The sequence below is a fragment of the Camelus ferus genome, chromosome 31 (genome assembly GCF_009834535.1).
Source record: "Camelus ferus isolate YT-003-E chromosome 31, BCGSAC_Cfer_1.0, whole genome shotgun sequence".
Taxonomy (NCBI): Eukaryota; Metazoa; Chordata; class Mammalia; order Artiodactyla; family Camelidae; genus Camelus; species Camelus ferus.
The window spans coordinates 16,205,756-16,231,737 of record NC_045726.1 but is presented as its reverse complement, the minus strand read 5'-3'; the positions used below and the strand labels follow the sequence as shown (position 1 = coordinate 16,231,737).

The 25,982-nt window shown below is 40.7% G+C and overlaps 1 protein-coding gene across 1 annotated transcript in view; it reads left to right on the top strand.

The window, feature by feature from the left end:
* The window catches only part of LOC102521772 (contactin-associated protein-like 3), a 148,604-nt gene that overhangs the window by 103,702 nt on the left and 18,920 nt on the right, over positions 1 to 25,982 (top strand). Inside the window, 5 exon segments of the mRNA XM_032471085.1 lie at positions 8,114 to 8,311; positions 11,846 to 12,002; positions 17,702 to 17,829; positions 23,375 to 23,545; positions 24,693 to 24,911. Of these exon segments, the coding sequence (XP_032326976.1) occupies positions 8,114 to 8,311; positions 11,846 to 12,002; positions 17,702 to 17,829; positions 23,375 to 23,545; positions 24,693 to 24,911 (873 nt within the window).

Here is a 25,982-nt window from a genome sequence, read left to right as displayed (position 1 = left end):
CAGCAAAGACTTCCAAATAATATTAAATACCAAGGATTTTTATTAAACTCAAAAGTCATAAGGAAAGCAACGTGCTGGAGACAAAGACACGCATAGGCCAATCCAGGGAGCAACAAATATCTCATAAAACAATTATTTAATTAAAAATTTTAAAAATCCAGATTGTTCTTGGGGAAACACCAAGGAATGAATCCAGGTTACAGCTAAATGGTCCTTACTGACTTGGCGATCGTATGAGGTGCCCTCTAACAAATCTACTTTTTTTTTTTTTTTTAAATTAAAGGGATCTCGTTTTAAAATTTTAATTTATTTTTAATTTAATTTTTTTAATTTTTCTTTTTTAAGTTGTTTTAATTGAAATGTAGTCAGTTTACCTTGTTGTGTCAGTTTCTGGTGTACAGCATGTTTCAGTCATACATACACATGCATATATTCGTTTTCATATTCTTTTTCATTATCGGTGACTATAAGATATTGAATATAGTGCTATACAGTAGAACCTTGTTGTTTATCTATTTTATATATCATAGTCAGTATCTGCAAATCTTGAACTCCCAGTTTATCCCTTCCCAGCCCCTCCCCCCTGCCCCAGTAACCATAATTTGTTTTCTTTGTCTATGACAGAGGAAGCTCTTAGGGTCCTGATCTGGTTCCCCCAACCTGGAAATATTTTTGTATGAAAATTTTGCCATCTCTGTGATGCTACAATGCCTGTGGACAATGAAACATTCTCTAATTATTAAAAACAAATACTAACACTTGAAAAAATATGCAAAACCCCAAAATTCTAAACCAATGGCCAAAATTATGTCCTTGGCAATGACCTTCAAAAATGTAGTCCTAGGACATACTCTGCATGCATTTAATGCCTTTAGTACAAAAACAACAAAAACAAGACAAAAAAGTGAACTATTTTGAATGGACTGCTTGTGAAATTTATTGACAGATTCATTTCCTTTGTAAACAGAAGAAACAGAACATAATTTGTTGATGGCAAGGTGAGGAGTATAAACTCCAGTGGGTTTACCCACTGAGAGAGATAGGGGTGTTTGTGCCCACCCTCAAGCCAGGGCATTTTCTTCTATTTTCCTAGTTGCGTCGCTGCAGAAACTGGTTCTCAAGACGTTGCATTGTGAGGTTAATTGTCCCCGGAAGAGGATGCGTTGTGGTCAGAGCAGTGACACAACTTCCGGTTGGTGAGATTCACCCGGGGGCTGGACGAAGCATCTGAGGACTGCGTCTGCCCACTCCGCCTTCAGATCTCGACTTACTGACTCAGCAAATTAATAATCCAGCCCTTCTGATTCAGTATTATCGCTGGGTCACTTGCCCTTCTGCTCTTCTGCCAGCTGATCAATTGTGTTTCTTAAACAGCCTTTTTTCCCTGGGTCAGAAATTGTGTCAGACCTCCAGCTCCGTGGTATAGCAAGGGGCATTCAGCCCAACCGCCTTACACACAACTCACGTTATTTTTTAAAAAATCCTCTATAGAGTGGGTGCTGATGGACCCATCATGCTACGTGTTATATATTTGCTTATTTATATAGGTTTTCTCTCTTTTGCCTCTCTCTTCTTGATAGAATTCCTGTCTTGGCGTAATCAGGTTTTCCATTTAATTCAAGTTATCCATTTAATCCAATCACTGTATGCACTTACTTTATATTTCAAACTTCCAGGCACTATGCTACGTTTGAGGAATAAAAGGGAAACTCGCTGTTCTCACAGACCTTCAGACTAGGGAGGTAGACAGATGTTAATTCCACTAACTAAAAATGTTACGAACGTGGGAAGTTTTGCATTTGCTATTTTAAGTAGATAGCAGTGCTTGTTGGCAATGTGTCAGAAAGAGGCGGTGAGCGCCGACTGGAGAGTTTATTCCGTGAGTAAATGACGCAGCTGCTGTAACATATATTTTCCTTCTAAAAAGAGTTGTGATTTCACTATTGTCTGCTTTGCTCTTGAAAACTGAGACTGGCAGGAAGCCTGGTATCACTGGACATTTATCAAGCGTGGCAAGTTTTGTTTGGTAATAGTGTTTCTTACAGAAAATTCTGTAATGTCAAAATGTTAGGATTTCTATGAAAAAAAGGGAAGAACTGCTGCTCTTTGATGATTGCCCTACACCAGGAACCTGCATCTCTTTTATCCTGGCTTTTGCCTGGAAAGTACACTTCCTGCCCCCATAGAGGAGACATCATTCTGGCCAGTGGCCTGAAGCTTATAAAGGAAAGACAAATGCTTCAGCAAAGTTCATTTCCCTGCTTTTTTTTTTTTTTTTGTCAGCCACAGAGTATGCCCTGGCCTTATTGGATGGACAAAATGAGGTCTGATGAACAACAAAAATATAGATGGTCATGCTCTGACTTATATGTGGAATCTCAAAAAAGGCCACAAATGAAACATATCTACAAAACAGAAACAGACTCACAGACAGAGAGAGCAAACTTATGGCGAACAGGGGGTAAAGGGGGCGGGGAGGGATAAATTGGGAGTTCAAGATCTGCACCTCTTGGGGAGTGAGGGAAGTGTTAGCTATCCTGATTGTGGTGGTGGTGTCATGGGTCCATATACGTCTATCAAAAGCCATCAAATTGTGCTTCTGAAATGTGTGTAGTTTACTGTCTAGGAATCAGACCATAACAAAGCTGTTTTTAAAAAATTACACAACATTTGAAAGAAAGGAAATATTTATTATCAAAATAAAAACAAATAATAAATGTTTAAAAATATATATATAGAGAGAGAGACAGATTGCGTCTAGGCCAGCAGCAGGCTCGGTTCATTGCCCCAGCGTTCATGGCCACAACAATGATGTTCAGTCTTTAGGCGCAGCCTGTCTACTCTCTCCACTTACCAAACATGGCCCTGGACGCCCAGAGGATTTTTTTTGACTTTTCCAAGACCACAGATTACGACCAGTCTCTCGTATTGACCGTGACCCTGTCCTCTGCCCACACCTGATTTTATGAGTGTACGCATTCTGTTCTCTCTAAGGAAATCGTTTTTGCTTTCATGCGTTGCGTTGGGCCGACTCCCAAGGGGAGGCACTAATGATTCTCCCCAGTAACTGCGCCCCTGGGGGGCTCCAGGCACAGGCCCAGCACACGCACGTGCTGCCTTGAGACAATGCGAGTCGTGTTGAGTCGGTGTCCATTCGTGTTAAATAGCAGGGGTCCGCCCTTCCAAAGGAGCGGGTGCACAAGCCTGCATGCGGCGGGACCTGGTGGGTGAAACGCTCGCCCTCTGAACCCCCCGGGGCGACGGCTGTGGGGGAGCTGCTCTCTCTTGAGAACACCACGTTGTATCTTACAGTGTTTTCTTGTGTTAAAAATATTAAAGCAAATCATGAAAAGCCTCAAGGCCCCAGAGCTGTGGGGAGGAGGGCTGCCCTTCTCAGAGCCCTCGAACAGACACGGGTCAGGAGGTGCCCACAGGAGTGGAGCCAGGCTGAGCGTCACCTCTGGGCACCCCTGGCGCCTGGAGGCTGTCTGCTGAGAGCTTGCCCATTCCCCTTTTCTTCGCATTTCTTGTTATTAGGTTTTTTTTTTTTTTTTTTTTTAATGGAGGTGCTGGGGATTGAACCCAGGACCTCGTGCATGCTAGGCACGCGCTCTGCCATTTGAGCTATACTCTCCCCTACTTCTTCACGTTTCCTAAAAGCATTTTGGTTTTTTAAAATCTGTACGCCAAGAGCAACTTTTTTCTGTCAAATAAAAATGAGAAATAAAATAAAATAAAAATGAGAAATGTGGGGGGCAGGGGGCTGGAAGTCAGAGTTCAAAACCCCACAGTCACCAAGGGTGAAAATGGGGCTCCTTCCACAGACAAGAAGAAGATGAGGAACAAGGTCCCTAAAGAGGCCGCTGCCAAGGTCCCTGCTCCTCCCAAGGGCGGTGGGTCCAAGGCGGGGCCTGCACCACTGGCCAGGAAGACAGGCCCCAAGGTCCCAAGAAGGCCTGGCGTTCCCACCAAGTCTTCAGCATCCACAGTGGCCCGAGAGAAGGCAGAAGCCGAGAGATAAAGGCAGGGTGGAGACAGACTGAGATTCTGCTTTTTCATTCCCCTGAAAACCATCACTCTATTTCACTGCAACCTATTTATCAATAAAGACATTTTTCCCCCCAACCAAAAAAAAAAAAAAAAAAAAAATTCCACTTTCAGTGAAGCACACACACCCAGTCATCTTGGCTTTGGCAAACGGATGACCCCAGGGCCTCTGAGACCTGGGGCAGGGCCAGGTAAGAGCTGGCCATTGCCTCCCTCAAGGCACCCACTGGACACTGAGAGCAGCGCGGCTGGCCGTTACCAGCACTGTCTGCACGTGAATCCCCACGATCTAGGTCTGTTTCCTTCTGGAGTCTTTAACCAGAAACACAGGAGAGGGCTCAGATGCGGAAGGCGCTCCGGGCAGGTTACACACCTCAGCCGCCTCTGAGGGCTTTGCCTGCTCAGAAAGCTCAGGGACTCACACTGGGCTGTTGAGGAATGTGTGGCAAAGTTACAGAGTTTTGTGAAATTGGGCAAGTGAGTTTTTCTTGACTTCCGTTCCCTTATCTGCGTGGCCAGAGGGTTGGGCTGGATAGCAGAGGGCAGCCAGCTGAAACGGTGTTTCTCTCTGGATAGTAACAGGCGAGCAACACGGTGGATGAAACTCTGAGAAGGCTGTCGGGGGTCCGTACTGTGTGTTCAGATTATGTTTGTGGATCCGGGAGCAACTGCCAGGGTTTACATCAGTCAGCCCTTGTTTATCATCGTGCGCGCGTCATCCTGACCAGTGATTTCTCTGGAGATCGATGTGACAAGTTAAACCGTCTGGCATATTGCCTGCCCAGGCTTCTCAGAACGAGCATCAGAAGAAACACAGGCTTCATTTCAAAGAGGTGGTGTTTAGACCCAAATTTGACTTCATTTCAGGCATCTATAGGAGAAGGGATTTTTTTTCACCTTCACTTTCCTCAAGGTCAATTTCCAGACCGTGAGTGATGGAATCACCGACTATAAAGGCATTAGATTTTTTGTGTAGTCTTTTTTTTTTGTTTTTTTTTTTTTTTTTTTTAATGGCAGTACTGGGGATCGAGCTCCGGACCTCGCGCATGCTAAGCACACGCTCTTCCACTGAGCTATTTCCCTCGCCTTGTGATGAGGTCTTTTTTCCTCAGGGAGATGGAGATGAGCATAGCAGACATGCTTCTGATTTATGTTTCCTTGAATGTGTAAAATAAAGATGGGTTTCTTTCTCCATTCAACCGCCTGTTTTCCTATGAAAGGCTCCCTGTGTAGTTCAGAGGTCTGATATAAAGTGCAGGAATGTTGCCGGTTACACAGTGGATACAATCTGGCAAAATAAATGGAAACTGGGGGAATGCCATGTGATATGGTAAGTCAGTGTCGTTGTCTGTATCCTGTTCATCAAACCAAACCTGCAAGTTAACTTGGCTGCAGGTTCATTTGTGCGAGCAAATGGTCAACCAGGCGCCATCAGTAATCTGCTTGCTTGTGGGCAGAGGGAAGGTTCCAGTGAGGTGGCCGAGCATGTTCTGATGGGGTCTAATTCAACTGTAGTTCAAAAATCCTGTTGAAATGTGTCCACAGTTACAATTAATGTCCTCAGATCTAAATTTGTGCTTCAGATGACAGCGACTAACAGCTCAGTATTTTCCCATCGTGCTGGCCCCTGAAATCCCTTGGTCTGTCTCCTCGTACTGCAAAGCTAAGTTATGCTGCTTTTCAAAGGTTTCCTCCTGCTAAGAGTTTTGAAACTATGAAAATAATATGTTGTGGGCTATTAGGGACCCATAATGTGTCTTTGTTGGGGTCTTTGAAATAATATTTCTAGAAAGGGCAATAATTTATTTCTTTTTTCAGAAGGGTAGTTTTGAGGTCCTTTTCAACTTTTCCCCTCTCTCCACTTGAGAAGATTTCTATTATTACACCTTAGCCACGCAAGGCCATAAATCTATCCTACTGACCACGAGCCTATATGAACTATTGAGACACATCATTTTTCTTTGCGCCGTAAGCCGTGAAAATAAATGACACAATGACATTATAATTGATGCACTCCCAAGCCTGACACAGTCCTGCGTGGCTTCTTTTATCCTCATTTCATTTGCTGGAAGAAACCCTGAGGGTGAACAGGGGTAGGTAATTACAAAAAATCATGCCAGACCCACTTACGTAATTTTCCAGGAAAATGTTGAAATACAAAGTATCTAGAGAAAACATGATTCGGGGGAAAAAAACAATCTATGGAATTCACGTTGCCGTGGGAACACTCACAGCCCCCTTTAGTGAGCAGAGAGGCAGATGATCTGTTAAGTCCTTTTTCCTAATTGAATATAAACCTCATTAGTCATGCTAACTCACGGTTTGTTCCTGTTCTTGCTAGTTTTTGCATATTTTGTGATTTTTTTCCCATAGGCTTTAAGCCAAGAGTTTTTTCCATGGCCTGGAGGTTCTTCTTCCTGAATCTCTGGGTGTATTTGGTGTGTTAGGGGTTCACATGGCTGTTAGATTTTTTGTCCAGGGCAGGAAAGAGGTAGGGACCAGTGGGGACTCCTCAGTGAGTTCCTCGTAACATTGTTTTGATTTTTGAAACTTGCTCTTATATTAGCTATTAAAAATGATAAAAAAATAAACTCCACATGGCTGTTCCCTGCCCTTCATACTGTTGTCCCACAAGGGGAAGGGAAGAGACCCCAGTCTTTGTCATCCCCAAGTGATAAGAATTCAGATGAGAGACGGAACACGGTGTAGGGAAAGATTTTAAAGGTTTTATTTAGGAAAGAGAAGGCACCTCCAAGAAGGGGGGCGCAGGCTGATCCACGGGAGGGAAGTGTCGGGCTCTGTCTGCCCCCTCCTCTTGCACCCTCACTTAGAGGTGGTCTCTTGATTGATTGACAGCTCTTGCCTCTGGAGGGCTGAGTCATGCTCGTGCCCTTTTGTGCATGGCCTTACCCATGATGCACACAGAGAAATTCACACAGGGACTTAAGCCGCAATGCTAGGTATATTACAGCGCGCACTGGGTCGTGTCCAGTTAGGTCCTCACTACCTACCGCGCAGTCGCGGCTGTCGGGTTCTAACCGGTTTCTTGGTGGCACTCATTTAGAGGAAGTCAAGTCCCTTTATGCTGGAGGCGGGCACAATGCCACCTTCTGGACCCTCCTCCCTCTCCTCCACCTTAGCTGCCTGGTGCCCCCACTTATCTAACACCTAACAGTTATGGAAAGTTTCCATGTAGATGGATCTTTTGATCAAATACATATTATAGAGGAAGTTATGTGACTTGACGTTATAAATATAATTGAATTAAGGCAACTTGAACTCAGCCTTTTAGCCACTGACCTGTGGGCCTTTTATATTGTGGGAGCTTTTATACCTTCACGGTGGGAGGTAAGTTTGGCGGAAGATAAAAGGAGTCAAGGTGTTTTTGTTCTGTTACAAACATTGTGGAGTGTGTATTTTTTAAAAATCTCTTTAAAAAGTAAAGGCAATCAATGTAACAGGAAAACGCCAGAATCTTCCAGCAGAGATTCGTGTCGCTATGGTTACCGTCAGGAAGAGATGCTCTGAGGCACTGTGGTTTTTGGTGCTGGCCCCTGAATGAAGTGCTGATGCACTGTTAGTCAATTTTTGTCAAAAAAAATCCTTATTTTCTATAATTTTGCATGATCATGTGAGCTGCTTGTTCCCCAAATGTGTCTTTTACACATTTCTTTGATTATCAGAGAAGATGCTCAGTTAGATGAGGAGTCGGCTTATTAAAAAGATAAATATATACACAGTAAGTTTTGGCTTTCTCCTTATAGTAATGGAAAGAAAAAAAATAAAGGCCAAAAAGTTCTATTTATAACACAGAATTAAAAACATCGGCCCCCTGACAATGTTGACTATAATAATGGTAATGCAAATTTCAATGGAGAGAATTCTGACTGTTAACAGTTTAAGAATTCCACTCCTGTTGATTCTAATTTCAAAGAGATTTGATGGCTATAGAAATAAAAACCTTAATTCAGATAAAAGATGCTCCTGATTTTCAGCTTTATGTTTTAATTATTCCAGCCTCATCACAGTCTCCTTTCTCCCTCCCAACCCCGTTTCTGCCCACAAGACACCACCTGGACCTCAGTGCAGCATAACGGCTCCCACTCGGTCAGAGTCAAAGGATCGAATGGAGAAAGCCCCCATCCAGTGTTTTTCAAGTACGCAGCCGGCATGGACCAGCTCCAGGCCGTAACTGACCACGCAGACCGCTGCGAACAGGAGCTGACTTTCCACTGCAAGAAGTCAAGGCTTTCAACTGGCCACGGTGAGTCATTAGCGTCGTCAGCCGTCCTGGGCTGTGGTTCCCACAGGTCGCAGCGACCAGCCACAGAGGCGTGAGAACCTGTGTCCGTAGTGCCCAGGCCCCAGCCTGCAAACGACAGAGCAAAGAGCAAGGGCAATGTGTCGCTCTTTGCTCTATGCTGGGAACGACCTGAAGTTTCATTCCCAGACTTCCCAGACTCAGCTGGGCCCCTGAGCAGTAAAAGCCTCCTTGCTGGGCCCTAAGGATGCTCAGTGCTCATCCAGCGTGCGGGGCACTGACATCTTAGTTCTGTTTTATCTTAGGAGGGATGGCTGACAACAACATGGCTTAGGTATCTGCAGGTGATTATTTTTCATAGACGGAACACAGTTAGGGTCCAGGATAATTAATCAGGGAGTGATGGTGTCATCTGCTCCTTCACGCAGCATAATTGCTAATAGTTCATTTTTCACATCTTCCCGACTTTTGAACATTCCTATTTTGGTTTCGTATTTTCTTCCTTTGAAATACCTCATTTTGTCAGAATGTGCACCTTCACTGCCTTCATGAAATGACTTGGTTTTCTGGAGGCTGGCCTGTCCCCTCTCTGATCAGGCATCTGGGTAGTGGAATGAGCAGGAAGAGGCAGGCAGGTCCTCTGAGTTCAAGCTCGTAGCCTGTCACTCGGCAGCTGCGGGACTTAGGAAATCATTTCATCTTTCCAAGTCTACAGGGATAAGACACTAACCTTGCCAGAACTTAATTGTACAACATCTATAAATCGCAAGAAGTAAATGCTCCTCCTTTGCCTCTCTCTAGTTTATCGCATTTATAGTCAGTGCTAAAGGGTTTAGAACTTAATAATAGTTAGTTGCTGCCAAATAGATCACTGAACTAAAGTTGTATGTTTCCAGAAGAATAAGAAAGCTGCCTCCAGGAGAGTAAATTATTATGGGTTGTCTAACAAGGCGAAGACAGAGTAGCGTTGGGATCAACCACTACCAAAGTCGTTAAACAAATGCACCCAGTGAGTCAGGGAGCAAACTCTTACAAACTAACATACGGTCTGTTCCAGAACCTGGACACCACCCAGATCAGTAAGGGATTCCCACATGGAGGGGTCGTGTCTGCCTATTGATCTGCAAGTGATTACTCCATTGTTAGCCCTTCGATGTAAATACATAAAACAGCAACAACAGAAACCACAAGAAATATGTAAACAAGTATTTAATTGGGGCTAGGAGAAAAGAAAAAAGACTTTTACTCAACACCTGCTAGAGAAACAAAGTAAGGGACTTCATTATCAATGCGTGCTCAAGTTATCTGCATTTCCTATATGCTGCTACTGGAGAATTTTTAGTATTAACTTAATTTAGACAAATTCAGTAGAGACCTACATATTTCCAGAAGTGCTTAATTCAGGTAGAGATGGAGTTGGCGCATAGTGTAGCCTTGCACACCTTAAAATCATTGCATTAGTTTGCTCGGAGTTATCCGTAGACACGCATGGGTGTGCAGAGCTTTGATGGTGCCGTTGTGTGGGAGGAGTGAAAACAAGAAAGCCCTGGCCTGGACGCCTCTCTAGGTGGTTGCAACGTGGACACAGCACAAGGGGACTGCAGTCGGGGGCACAAGTAACTTAGGAATTTTGCAGGGTAGACTGAGGGATGTCCATCAAAATTTAGTTTTATCTCAAGAATCTTCCACTGTTCACATTCTCAGAAGTTATCCGGAAATTGATCATTTTTTTTTCTAACTAACTAATAATGCAGGTGTTAATCGTGAGAGGAGATTCAGCAAGTCTGGGGTCTCAGGGCAACAGCTCCTCTGTCAGTTTTGTTTTCTAAGAAAGCTGGGGAGCCAGGAGCAGCGGACCTAAGACCTCTCTAGGGTCCTGGGACATTTTTCCTTCGGCATCTTTAAGGTCTCTGGTTTACAGATAGTTTCAGGGTATACGGTTACTAAAGAGTAAGTGTTTCTAGGAAAGACTCCGGTCGTCATATGTGAATGCCTAAGGTCACGGATGACTGTGGCTGTGGCTGGAAAGAAGAGCAGTGACCCATGGGCTAAATAACTTGGGAGGTGGAGTCCACGCGCCCTGGTCCTTAATATCTTGCCTGTTCTTTTCATTTCGGCCTCTAATTCTTCTTCATTCTCCTTAGTCATTTCTTATGCAGATTCTCTAGGTTACTCTAAGGAATCTTGAATGGAGCCAAGTGCACTTTTAACCTTTAAAAACCCTTGGCTGGTTCTTATTTTAGAGAGAAGATACACAGTCGTGCATCTGTGTAGAACGATTCCTTTGGTCTTCAATCTGTGCAAGGATGTGTCGAATTTGGAAAAATCTCTTTTAAGTCTCTGTTAAGGCAAAAAGATTGTCCATCTTGCACCCCCTAGAGATAAAATTTCAACACATTAAAAAAAGAGAGAGAGAGAGAGAGAGAGATGGTTCATATTGATTTCTTGGCACACGTCTCACCCACTGGGCCTGCGGTGAGTGGTAATGAATGCAGTCGATGTGTTTACAAGCGGAGAGGTTGTCAGCAGAAGCAGACGTTCCATTGACGAGGAAACCATAATGAGCAGTGGCGGTTGTAAGTGAGGGAGAAACTGTTTCAGATTCTTGATGGGGGCCTGATGGGGACGACTGAAGAGCTTGGAAGAGCACATTACATCGGACAGGCATCTCTGCACAGCCGTGATCTGAGGTCACTTCTGGTCCCCCCCACCCCGCCCCGCCCCGCCCCGCCCTGACTCTGTTTACTAGGGACTCCTTCCCCTCCCCCCTCCCATGTGCTCCGCCTTTGCTGATCATCCTCCCCCAGGGGCGCTGTAATGCTTCAGCAGCTTCTTTAGCCTAAATGAGCAGTCCTGCAGGGTTGAGGTGGCCTCTGGCCCTGTCACTTACTTATGCGTTCCACTGAGGAGGGGGTTGTGCTGAAGAACTGAGCTGTCGTTGTCTCCATGTTGACCAAACCAAAGACACACCTCGGGCATGGAGAAGGCTTTTCAATGCCGTTTCTTTAGTTTCCAAACACAGAGCAGCACGTGTCTCCAAGAAACTCTTAAGACACGATAGGAAGTACCAGTGTTTTCAGCTAAGAAATTCAGTGAAAGAAATCCCAGGTTCGCAGAATAACTTAAAAGTTTTCAGTGGCAGTTAGGATCTCAAACAGATTTTAAATTCAGTGTAGACATTACTGTTTTTTTTTTTATAGCAATTCTTTCTTGAATGTTATTTTCAAATCAATTACATAATTGGAATCGTCAAGAGAAATATGTAAACACCATGCCTGAATGAGTTAGGGACAGCTTGCTTGTTTTCTAAGATAAGGAAAAAAAAATATGGTGCCAACGTAAGTCTTGACATTAAAATATATTTTGAAAACAGTTGGAAGCCCTCTTAAAAATGACCCTATTGCATAGTTAAAATGTGCTCACTTCTAAATAGTCCGTCTCTCTGCGTTTTCAATAGAGGGAAGTAAAGGAGCTGTATTGGGGAGGCAGGCAGTGGGGGGCAAAGTAGGTGTCACGTTTCTCATACTTGTCTTTCAGATGGAACCCCAGTGAGCTGGTGGGTTGGAAGAACCAATGAAACACACACTTACTGGGGAGGTTCTCTGCCTGATGCTCAAAAATGTACTTGTGGATTAGAGGGGAACTGCATTGATTCTCAATATCACTGCAACTGTGATGCTGCTCGCCATGAATGGTGATTTCCATATAATTTCCCTGTGCAAACTGTCATTTTTTTTTAATTGCTTAAACTGTGTACCTTAGGCAGACATGGAACACGACCGCGCAAGGAGCGCAGACTATTCCCTAGCGAGTTACGAGTCTAAGCGTTGGTGTGTACGATATAATTCACCTGAAGCTGACTGTGTTAAAGTAGCTATTTCTGTTTAGCTGTGAATAACTAATCAGGCCCATTTTATTTTCTAATAAGACAAAATAGGAATACCAGATTAATGTTCCTCAATCGTTGAAAGCGAAAAAAATTGGACTTCTGAAAGCTGGGTTAACCCGGTTAATAGGACCACCCCATGGGGGAGCCAGTGTTGTTTGCTGAGCTTTCTAACAGTCCAGCTGTTTTTTTAAATGGCCACGTAGGGGAGACCAGACAAGGCTTTGAGTCTGTGGAAGGGGAAATACAGAACACCAAGCTGTCCATGCACCTGGCGTTCTCAGAAGGCTACAAATCCAAAGAAAAGGTGGCTGAGGACAATTATTTCATTTTCTACCTCTGGGTAGGAAACAATAGTCCCCTGAAAACTCATGTCTGCAGACCTGCCTTCCCACAGATTTGGGGCCCAAATTTACACGACCTGGATGGTCCTTGAATGAAATGAACATGGGCACAGGTTGGCAGCACCCAGAGCCCATCCTAGGATCATGGGAAATTCTTCCTGGAGGCCTGCCCTCCCCCTTCATGCGGGCATCACCGGATTCCCGCAGATGAAACGTCACCCGGCGTCAGCTCACGGTCCGGGGTCACACAGCACCGCAGGAGAGGGGTGGGCGGCAGAAGAGACCACCAAGGTCAGATTCATGGAAATCCCAGGTAATGGATACCTTAAAAAATAAGTAAGTAAGTAAATAAATAAGTGAGCTATTTGAAAAATAAAAACTGAAACTGAAATATGAGAAAGCTATCGGATACTGCTGACAAAGACGACCTGTGGTTTACAAAAGAGTCAAAGGATTGTTCATTGAATGATTAATTGTCAGTGATTGTCATCATTGAAATTGTAACTCTTGTGGATCAGATGCTAGACCCAAGTGATGGAAGAACTCGTGAAATGGCACGTATGTGTGAGTGAATGGCACAGAACATACAGAGCAGAGACAAGCAAAATGGGGACGAGGAAAGCAGCGACATGGAGGGGAGGTGCGGGCAAGACCGAAAGAGAAGATTTGCGATAATTAAGAAGAGGTGACACGCAAATAGCTGAGACTTTTCCCGAGTTGAGAAAACACTGGAACACCAGGCAGGATACATAAGAGTAAATCCGTGTCTAGACACACCGTGGTGAAATCAAAGAACACTAACGAGAATGTGAAAAGGAGTGGGGATGAAAGCGAGAATCTTGAAGGGAAAGATGGCCCGCTGACCTCCCCGAGCAGCGCAGGACCCAGCCCACGGACGGCGGACCTTCCCCTCACAGCCCGGGAGCCGCACAACTGTCAAACTCCCAGGGCTACCCAGCTGACACTTTCTTAAAGTGGAAGTAAAATGAAGATCCAGACAGACAGACACTGAAGAAATGTACCACCAGCCGACCCACAAGAGGAATTTTTAAGAATGGTTTTCATTCAATATCTTGTAGTAACTTATGGTGAAAAAGAATCTGAAAACAACAACAAAAATAATGGTTTTCAGAATGAAAGAAGGTGATCTTGTAAGGAAGGTCTCAGTTAGAAGCAGAAATATCGGGGGAAAAAATTTGTAAACGTAGAGGTTAAAAAAAGAAAAGCGGTAAATACTAGACACCAGTAACATAGGACTGTGGGCATGAAATGGAAACATCAGTGAGCAGTCAGATCCGATGGACAAAGGTGATTGTGGTTTCCAAAAAGAACTAAAATAATGCTTAGAAATGAAACTATTCTTGAAATTTAAAACTTGTTTTGTAAATACTTACTAGAATTAACTTGCTTAAAGTGTATATGTGAAAATTTTAAGTCCTGACCTCTAAAGAATCAAAACAGCATGTAATATTCAAATCAGTAGCAGGAAGTAAGAAACAAATGGGATTTTAAAAACTTCCTTAATAAACAGAAAATAGAATGAGACTTAAAAGGAAGAAAAGAAAGCAACAAGTACAGAAGAAGATAAAAATGTATGAGTAATCATGCTCAATAAATGTGACAAAAGTAACCATTTAAATCCAGATGTCATATTGAATTACGAACAAATGTATCTTGTTTGTATACACCAAGAAATATTGAAAGTAAAGTGCTAAAAAAAATTACTAGGCAAGTATACACAAAAGTAAGTAAATTTTTTAAGGCTTTTGCATGAACAAAGATCACTATTACTGTATAATCGTACTTTTTAATTTTAGTAGGAAAAATCTAGCAGTCCTAAACTTGTATGCTTCTAATACAAATGACTCAAAATGTCTATAGAAAAACAAATTGTCAGAACTGAAAGAAGAAATTCACAATCAACCATGAAAAGAAGAGGCTTAAACATTCATCTGTTTGTAATTGGTGACTCACGTGGCAGAAATTAATGAGGATATAGAATATTTTCAAATGAAACTGATGACTTGGTTTGTTAGGGCACATACATTTGTAGGATACAGAATTTTCTCAAGCACATATGGTACAGTTTTGCAAACTGATTTTCCCAAAACTCAAAAGGATTTTTTACAGCAGTTGTTATCATATGGACAGTTTCTCTGATTACAATGCAGTTAGTTACAAATGAATAATAGAAAGATAAAGATTATATATGAGGCAATTCAGAACCTACAATTGGAAAGACTGGGAACAAGGAAATAAAGAGTACATTACTCATAAAAAATATGGTTGTCTACAAAGCAAAACCAAGACAATATACGGAAATATTATTGAAATTAATGAGAGTTTAGTACGTTTACTTACTGAATCCTAGAATAACTGGATTCTTATCAAGAATATTTGACTATAAGAAACGACTATAAAAACCACTTGCAAAAGCAACAAAAAGAGTATAACACCTTGGAACAAAGATAACAAAAAATTGCAGGACTTTTATGGGAGAGACCTCATAAAACTTGATAATGAAAATACAAGAAGACCTAAATAATTGGAGACGTCACACTACTGCCATGAATAGGAAAATTAAGTATCTTTCCTCCAAAGGAGTTCCTGGTTTCCATTTAATTCCAAACAGATGCTAAACATCTGTATTTTTGTTTTGGATGGTGACAAACTGGCTCTAAAACTTGTATGGAAAAGAATGGTGCATGAGAAGCTAAGACAATTCTGAAGATGGAAACATGATGGGGAGACCAGCCTTTTCAGACACGAAACACTTCTTCAAGTGTTACGATGCCACACTTATCAATACAGGGTGGGTCTGCCAACGGGATATGCAAGTAGAATAACAGAACCCAATAAAGAACCTGGAAGCTTTCAAACCATGTAATTTTGGGTGATGAAAATGCTGTGTCACCAATCCCTCTTTCTCTCAAACAATTATAAAACTTAAATGGATCCAAAGCAGCTTTTCACAGCAACTCAAAGTAGTCAAAGCTCCCTTAGACCTCAAAAGTCTACTGAGAAACAATGAACAGTAAGAACCATTTCCAGAGCATTAACAACTAAAATCCAAAAAAAAAAAAAAAAAAAAAAAAAAAGGTGGTCTTGGAAATTCTCTTACTGAATGTATAAAACTGTTGCAAGACATTTTCAGGCCCAGATATCCATGCCATCTTTGCAAATTTAGGGGAAAAACTGAGATGCAAGAAGGAAACTGAGATATAACTCCTAATGAGGCGGTTGTGAAGGAGTCTGGTGGCCGTTGCATAGAATATCTTACATAAAGCATGGGCAGCTGGGAGTGACCTGTACTAGTAAAGAATTTTTAAATAAGAACTGTTTAAAATTTTCTCAGATTTAGGAAGATACTTTGCAAACAGCAAAATTAAAAAAAGACTTGATTATAATATCTGCCTTAATACATGCTACATCAGTATGATTTTTTAAAAAGCGTTTTCAGGGCTCTGTATGCATTGTCAATGTTAAAAACAGAATTAAGGTGTAGCTTTTTAGGACGTTAAAAAGTAATGGCTTTTAAAAGATGCTTTAAAATTCAAAGATCCTCAGTGATTAATATCCTTACATTTTTCCTCTAAGATGGGTCTATCAAAATAGCAATCATGGAAATTAAAGGGCTAATTTGGAACATTTGCTGATATTTAATACCAGGAATTAATCTAGTGTATTACCCCCATGTTTATAAGAGAATAAATTTCCAGACTGACATACCCCCGTAATCCAGTGGCACCTTCCAGCATGTGACCCCATTCCCAACAAAGCCAGGTGTTCTGTGTTTGGGATGATCTGCCTTTTTGCTCCCAAAGGCAGGAATTGCAGGGGCTCAGCCAGATACAGCCATGTTGTTAAATTTAGTCTGACTCTTTGAAGCAATCTGAATCAAAAAAACTGTTTCTTAACTGTCAGGGTTTTAGTTCACATTTTTCGTATTTCACCACATGCACTTTCTTAAAAGTTTTAAACAAAATACAAATCTTAGTAATTTTACATTTTCTATCTTAAAAGAATGTTCTGATGCCTAAGCAGAATTGGAATGATTAACTCTTAAGTTATGCAGATTTTTTGTTGTCTGCAATGTGAAACTGCTAATTTTTTGACCCACGAAAGCAGCGGTTTCAAATGCTCCCATTTATATACACAGAAGTGAGTGGTGGCTTTGTAAATTGTTAAGAATGAAAACTTACTAGGTTCTGCACAGATATAGGGTGATAAATCAGAACGATAAATCAGACAAACTATTATTTGTCCATACATCGAAAATACATATGTAATTGAAGTATGCAATAAAAAATATGAACACTTTACAAAGTTTCGAGAAACCTTCCTACTTTGTCCAGAGAGGACAATGACGGTGCAGCCAGTTTACTAGCCAGGCACCCCGGCTCCTGTTCCAGTCTATGAGTTGGAAGCATAGGTATTAATATGCCCTCAAATAGTCACATGAAGATATTTTTATATTGTTATTGCTATTATTTATAACATTCACTAGGTTTTTAGTGGACATTGATGATGGTTTTTATGTCCCCAGCCCCAACATACAGGGCCTGGCAAATAGATGTGCAGTAAGTGTTTGTTGAATGAATGGATGATGGTAACCATTGACAAAGCCCTTGCCTATGTATTGTCCCATATATTAATGTTGAGAGTGTATTGTATCACATCTTCATCGTGGTTTTGAATCCGTATTTTGTTTTGCTTTTGTTTTTAAATTTATAGCTTCAACAAATGACTCATAACCACAGTAGGAATTCCTAAAACTTCAGTAAGAAAGAAGTCCAAGAATTGAGAACCTAAATCTTGTCAGTCAGGTGGTTTTGTTTGTTGTTTTTTTTGCTTTTTTTCTTTTATGAAGGCAGATTGTTTTCGCCTGTGTAAGTTCTGCATTTAAGTATTACACAGTGGCTGAATTGCAAAGAGCGGTGCCTTCTTTCTTCTCTGTGGTCACGTAGATGAACACTGGTCTCTGCTCCTTAGATGACCTTATTCAATATATTTACTATGTAAGTGTTCAGACGAACCGTTTGATTTCCCTACTGTTATGTATTTACAAAAGTTAGCTTAACACCTCTTGAACTGCAGTAACAGACAATTACTTATCCGTTCATCATTCAGAATAATGTCAGGGTGGTTGTGTTTGTCTTCTAGGACCAGCGACACGGTGGTCCTTTCCCATAAGGAGAAGCTGCCGGTCACTCAGATTGTGATGAGAGACACGGGACGACCACATTCTGAAGTGGCTTATGCACTGGGGCCTCTGCTCTGCTCAGGGGATAGTAAGTAGTGGCAAGAGGAACCGTCTTGTCCCCTGCATGTCAGTGTTTTATGAGAACTCTAGCTGCACGGGTTCATGAAAACACTACACTGATCACCTCTACTTCATTAAGAATGCATTCACTTTATAAAAGAAGTGTATATTGTTAATGTCATTGAGAAAAAAATCTATTACCTCTGGATTATGTGTCTTTTATATGGCATTTACTACTGCTGTGAAGACTCATGGGATCATCTGAAATATCATATCACGTGTTCAGCAAATATCTCATATCTATGTACTAGGTATAAGGCACTTACCTGAGTGCTGAGAGGCCCAAAATTGGTAAGATAATGAGGAAATGAGATGACAGACCCCTTCAAGGGCACCTGTTCATTAATGCCTTCTGAATGTTTACATGGGAAGCCTCCTCTCTCCTACCTACCCCTCCAACTGCACCTGGATTTCTCGCGTCTCCTTCGCTTCCCCAAAATAGCTGAGATGAAATATGTGAGTTCTACCCTTAATTTCCCTCCTTCTAGTCACTCTTGAGTATCAGACCTTCTCCAGCATCGCTCCCCAGAAATTGCTTTTCTCCAGCTCACCAATGAGATCTCGACGTTGCTAAATCCAGGTGTTATTCTCAGATCTAATCTGGATTGACCTGCCAGCAACTTTGGATTCCTCTTGTGATTCACTCTCCTTTGATTCACCTTCTTTACTTGGTGGCCAGCATGCCACAAAAGTCTGGTTTTCCTCCCTCCCTTGTCTCCCCAGCTTTCCTGCATCTCACCGGTGGGATGATGTTGGGGTTCCCCAAGGCTCTACCCTCTGCTCTCTCTCCTCTCTGCTCTCCATTGGGGGTCTTGTCCCGTCATCTCATGGCTTTAAATACCACGCTGACATCAAATGACCCCCACTTCTACACCTATGCCCAGCCTCCCCGAGCTCCCGACTCCTGCGTGCAGCTGGCTGTTCTGTGCTTCTTCATTCCAGCTGGCATTTCAAACTCAACTTGTCAAAAAAAGAGAAAGAAAACATTTCCACAGCAGCCTTCCCCAGCTCAGTGCTTGGCAACTCCATTCTTCTTCCGGTTGCTCCTTAGACTGAAGTCCACGGGATGGGCTAAACAGCAGATTTGAGATGAAACCGTCAATGATCTTGAAGACAGATGAATAGAAATTATCAAATCTGAACAATAGAAGGAAAAGGGATTGGGAAAAAAAAAATGAACAAGGCCTCAGGGACCTGTGGGTTAATAATAAGATATAACATTCATGTAATTGAATTTCCAGAAGAAGAGAGGAAGGAGTGCTGATGCTGAAAAAAAAATTTGAAAAGATAATGGCTGAGCACTTTGTAAGTTTGGTGAGAGAGAGACTTGAGAGGTTGAATGAAGCTGAAACAGGATGAGCTCAAAGAAATTCACATCTAGGTGTATCATAATCAAACTGCTGAAAACTAAAGACAATGAGAAAAATTTTGAACTCAGCCAGAGAGGATAATGATACATTGCCTGTGGGGAAACACCGATTCAGATGATAGTGTTTTCATCAGAAATACAGAAGACAGAAGGAAGTGGCAAGAAATTTCTCAAGTGCTGGAAGTAAAGAATTGTCAGTCCAGAATTCTGTATTCAGAAAAAAAAAAATCCTTCAAGAATGAAGGTAGAATTTTTTAAAATTTCGAATGAAAGAAAACTAAAATCATTTATGGCTAGAGGCATCCTTTAAAAGAATTTCTGAAGGAAGTTTTTTAGATAGAAAGGAAATGATTTTCATAAGGAAGTTTGGAACTTCAGGAAGAGAAAAATCAACATTAGAAATGATAAATACCTGGGTTAATTTAATAGATGATTCTCCTATTGAGTTGTATTAAATATAGCTGAGGATTGAAAGCAAAAAATACCAAATTATTTCACAGGGTTTTTTATTTTATGTAAATGTAATAAACGTAGCAAGAATAACATAAGCAGGATTAGGTAAAGAGACAAAACTGTTGTCAAGGTTTTTACAAATCACTTGAAGTTGTTAAAATATAGATTCTAAGCAGATTGGGAAAGGTAATATATATTGTAATCCTTAAAAAAATTAAGAAACTGCTATAGGCAAATACAAATAGAATACTGAAAAATGTTTAAATAACCCAAAATAAGACAGAAAAGGGGAAACAAAAGAACAAAAAATGAGAGCAAATAGGAAAAATAATAAAACTAAATCTGTCATATCAACATTTGAATTGAATGTAAGTGGTCTAAATAAATGAATTAAAAGACAGATTGTAATGACAACTATATACTGTCTTCAGGAAACTCAATTCAAATATAATGATATAATAAAAGGAAATGATGAAGAAAAATATACTATGCAAACATGAATTTTAAAGAAAGCTGGAGTTTCTATACTAAAATCTTTGCTTGAAAGCAAATAAAACTGATGGATATAAAAAAGGACTAGTAAGACATAAGAATCTTAAATGTGTATGCTAATAACTGAGCTTCAAAATATGTAAAGGAAAAATCCATTATTTTAATTAAAGAATTCTCCTCTTTCATAGAGAAAAAATCAGCAAGGATATAGAAGACCTGAATGTCACCACAAACCAAATGAATCTAACTGACATTTATAGAACACTCTACCAACAGTAGAATGTGTTCTTTTCAAATGCACATGAGCTTTTAACACAGATACAGCATGTTCTGTGTTATAAAACAAACTTTAGCAAATATTAAATGACTTAAATCATACAAAATACATTCTCTGACATAATTGCATTAAATTGGAAATAACAAAGATAGTGAGAAAGTCTCCAAACACTTAGAAATTAAACACTGAACTATTAACACATGAGTCAAAGACAATGTCTCAATAGATACTATAAAATATATTGAACTAAAGTGAAAATGAAAATACAGCTTGTCAAAATTGCCAGTATGCAATTATAGCAGTGCTCAGAGGGATATCTATGGCATTAAATGATTATATTATGAAAGAAAAAAATATTTGAATTCAATGGGGCAAGCTTTCACCAAAAAAAAAAGCTAGAAAAAGAAGACAGAAATAAACCTAAAGCAAGTAAAAAGAAGAGAATTAATAAAGACAAGAATAGAAATCAGTTAAATTAAAAGAGCACATAGAGATCTATGAAAACAAAAAATGATTCTTTCAAAAATCAATGAAGTTGATAAACCCCTAACACTATCCAAAAAAAGAGAAGATAAAAATTACCAGTATGAGAAACGGAAGTTGTGGCAACACTACAGACCCCACAGACATCAGCAGTATAATAAAAGTACACTGCAAACAACCCTACACATATTAATTCTAAACATAGGTGAAATGGACCAATTCCTTGAAAACCAGGAACAGCCAAAACTCACTCTAGATGAAACATACAACTGAAATAGGCCTCACAGTATTAATGAAATTGAATTTGTAATTAAAAACCATCTGAGAAAGAAGTCCAGACTGAGATGGTTTCACTGATGGACTCCACCAAAGAAATAATCCTATATCTACACAATTTCTTCCAGAAAATAGAAGAAATTCTTTCCAACATTTTAAGGAGAACATGACTCTGATATCCAAACTAGACAAAGAAAGTGCAAAAAATGATAACTACCTGTAATATTATCACCAACACAGATGCAGAAATCCTCAACAAAACATCAGTAAATAATCTAGGAAAGCACACACCATCACCAACTGCAGCTTATCCTAGGATGCAAGACTGATTCAGTATTTGGAAATGAATCAGTGTAATCTACCATATTAACAATGTAAAGAAGAAAAATCACATCAGATGCTTTTTGTGTATCAGTATGAATGCAATAATTTGAATTATGATAAATTCAACATGATAATTTATATCATGATAGCACTCACAATAAAACTCTTAGCAAACTAAGAGTACAAGGGATATTCTTCAGGCTAATTAATGGTTAGCTGAACAAAACAGCTAACATCATAATTATTGATGAAAAACTGAATGCTTTCCCCCTGAGACTGAGAACAAGATAAGGATATCCAGTCTCACCACTTCTATTCAACAACTTTTATCATACAGGAAGTTCTAGCCAGTGCAATAATGTAAGAAGGAAAGTAGGTGCATACAGATTGGAAAGCAAGAGAGAAAAGTCTATTTACAGATATTCATATGATTGAATATGTAGAAAATCTCAAAGAATGTGAAAAACAAACAAACAAACAACTATTGGATCTTATAAATGAGCTTAACAAGATTACAGGATACAAAGTCAATGCTAACAAATCAATCATATATGTTAGCAGTGTACAATTGGAAATTAAAATTTATAAAGCAATATGATTCTTAATAGCTCCAAAGAATATAATACTTAGGTATACATCTAACAAAAACATATATAAAATCTGAAAACTAAAAAACACCTAAATACTGAAGAAAGGAATCAAAAAACCTAAATAAATGGAAAGAAATACTGTGTTCATGGATTGGAAGACTCAACATAGGGAAAGATGTCAACTCTCTCCACGTTGAACACCCACTTCACCATAGAGATTGTAAGAATGGCAAATAAACCCACGAAAAGATGTTCAACATCATTAGCTATTAGGGAAAGCAAATTAAAACCACAATGAGATACTACTACGCACCAATTTGAATTGCTAAAATAAAAAATTAACAACAACAAATGCTGGTGAAGATATGAAACAATTATATCTCTTATACATTGTTGATGGGAATTAAAAAATGATATGGCCACTCTGGAAAACTATTTGGCAGTGTCTTTTGAAGTTAAACATATACTTGGCATATGATCTAGAAATTCTACTCCTGGGAATTTACCCTAGAGAAATGAAGACATATTCACACAAAAATCTTTGCACAAATGTTTATAGCAGCTCTATGTGTAACTGATCAAATCTGGAAACCACTCTAGTGTTCTTAAATGTGGGCAAATAAACTGTAGCATATCCATGTGATGGAATACTATAGAGCAGTGTAAAAGGAACAGCTATTGACATGCAACAATTCAAGTGAGTCTTGAAGGCTTTATATTGAGTGAAAGAAGCCAACCTCAAAGTGTTGCATACTGTCTGACTCCATTTACACACTATTTGGAAAAAGCAAAACTATACGGACAGAAACTAGCTCATGATTGTCAGGGCTTAGGGGTAGGTGGAGAGTGTGAATATAAGGGAATAGTAGGAGGGAGTTTTTTGAGGTGATAGAAATGTCCTTTATTCTGATTTTGGTGATGGTTACACAAATCCATGCATGTATTAAAATGTATACAACTGCATGTTCCCCAAAAGTCAATTTTCTTCTATGATAATTTTAAAAAATAATACTGTTTTAAAAAATCCACAGACCATTTCCATAGTGATTATCCCCCCACTCAGTCGCAGCCGTGTCCAGAATCTTAATCCTCAAAGGAATCACTATTTGAATGTTCATGTCTTGGCTACATGTTCAGAAGAACAATTAATGCACTGAATGGTTAAAAAAATGCTAGAAATATAAAATGTCATTGTGATTTGTTTCGTTTCTTTGTTATTTTCACTGTCCTTTTTGCTTTTTGTCAACAGAGTCATTTTGGAATGCGGCTTCCTTCAATACCGAGACCTCGTACCTTCACTTCCCTACGTTCCGAGGAGAGCTCACTGCGGATGTGTCTTTCTTTTTTAAGACCACAGCTTCCTCTGGGGTGTTTATAGAGAATCTGGGGATCACAGACTTCATCAGACTCGAGCTGCGGGGTGAGTTGTCCCCTCTGGACAAAGCCATCGGTCATTCAGCAATTAGCAGCCACCCGTTTAGTAAGCTAGCTCCTGATAAATTACCATGCCTCCTTGGTCAGTTGTATTTCTTTATTAAATGCTAAAATTCTATGATTTTAAATAATTACTTTTAACAGAGAGTAAACCAGTTATTTGTGAAACACGCAACAGTCTCTCCAATTCCTTGCTGTCTTCATTCTATGTGCAATCAAGGTATTAAAGCAATCTAGTCAAATAGCTACTCACTAAGTCACAGAAGCATTTGATTTTATTGACTATTCACATTGTTTATTTATGTAGGCAGAACTTAATTCCTTACTGTCTGAATTTCACATGGTGTTTTTAAAGCTATATTTAATCCCCCTTTATTTTTAATGGGTTTCAAACATTTTTTAATTGTAGTTGATTTACAACATTGTTAGTTTCAAGTGTATAGCAGTGATTCAGTTACACATATATATGTATATATCTGTATTCCTTTTCCCTTTTTCCATTGTAGTTTATTACAAGAAATTGAATATAGTTCCCTGTGCTGTACAGTAAAGTCTTGCTGTTTTACTATTTTATATATGGTAGTGTGCATCTGTTAACCCCGTACTCCCAATTTATCCCCCCTTCCCCTTTGATCATTGTTAAGTTTGCTTTCTATGTCTGCGAGTCTGTTTCTGTTTTGTACGTAAATTCATTTGTCTTTTTTAGATTCCACATATAAGCGATATCATGTAACCTTTGTCTGTCTGACTTACTTCACCTAATATGAAGATCTCTAGGTCCATCTATGGGCCATGGTTTCTCTTAAACCACCTATAAATAAACTCACACACATGAGTAGATAAAATGACAGTTTTATTTCTATAGGCGAATATCTCTGCTGCTTAAGGCTTAGCAAGATAAATAGCAAACTCTGAGGAGAAATGTGTTAAAATCAGTTTTGCTTTTCTTTCTCTGGGATGCAGACTTATCTCCCCCCCACCCCCCCCCCCAACCAACTCAGAGTGACATTTGTCCGCATCAGTGTCTGGTCTCCGTCCACAAGGAGCACGTCACGGTGCTTTTCTCCTGTCTACTCAAGACGCAGTTTTCTCCCCGCTGAATGAATTGAGCACCCCTGTATCTTTATTTCCAGCTCCCACAGAGGTGACCTTTTCCTTCGACGTGGGGAATGGGCCTTGCGAGGTCACGGTGGAGGCCCCCACCCCCTTCAATGACAATCGGTGGCACCGCGTGAGGGCGGAGAGGAACGTCAAAGAAGCATCGCTGAAAGTGGATCAGCTCCCTAGCGAGACGCAGCCGGCCCCGGCTGACGGGCATGCCCGCTTGCAGCTCAACAGCCAGCTCTTCGTGGGTGAGTGCTGTGCGGGGGCTTTGCAGCCGCGCTGGGCTGGGGGTGCAGAGATGTACCCGGGGGAAGTCACAGCTGCCAAAGTAGTGGCCCTCGCCTTCGCCAGCAGCTTCCACTGGCAGCACTGGGGGGAGGTGGAGATGGTGAATACGATCCTCCAAACTGAGGAGGAACTTTGAGACTGGGAAACGAAATGGGCAACTCCATAAAATACAATCAGCAAGTTTACTGTGGGTAACAAACATCCCCACCCCGCCCCTGCCAGATCCTGCGGACTGTGACCCAGAAGGCATTGGCGGCTGTTTTCTGATCATGGAGAAGGTTACAGGGGGATTTAAAAGGGCCACAACTAAAAACAGAATCTGACTACCAAGTAAGAAGCGCGTCCACACTTTTGAGAACTGGGATTTTTTTTTCTGGGGAGAGAGGGGGTTTCATGACCATCCGCATCAGCAAAAGGCATTCTTCTAGTTTTCCTATCAGATGAAGGCAAGGGTTAGAGCGGACAGGGAACATATCTGGCGTGGGAGCGTTCCTTGTGAGCAGGCTAGGGCTCAGTCACGCAGAAGGGGGAGGAGGTACAACTGAGGGTCTAAGATGGAGCTGACAAAAAATGGAGTTAGTGTGGTTCAGCCACACAAACACCAGGTACCAAGAGCTCATTGAATATTCAGTCTCTCTTCCATGGATTATTGTACCCAATCTACAGATGAGATAATGGAGGCTTAGAGAGATCAAGTGACTTGGCCACTGAAACCCAGCTTAGAAGGGAAATCCAAACCACGTTGGACTGATTCCCAAGCTTGCCCTCCATGTCACAGACGGCAGATGTCTGCTTCTGTTACTTTTTATCGGTACTGTTTATCAAACAATTAGCAATTGTTATCCATTTCTCTCATTTCACTTCTCAGGGTAGTTAGAGAAGCAGTCTTGTAATTGGGACAAAACTCTCTAGTTCCCCCAAAATACAGACCGTAGGAGACCAGGGCGGCAGACGCAGCCCCGTGTGACTATACACAGCAGGACTTCCACCTTTATTTTCGCCGTATGTTCTTTAAAGATTAAAGCTCTGAG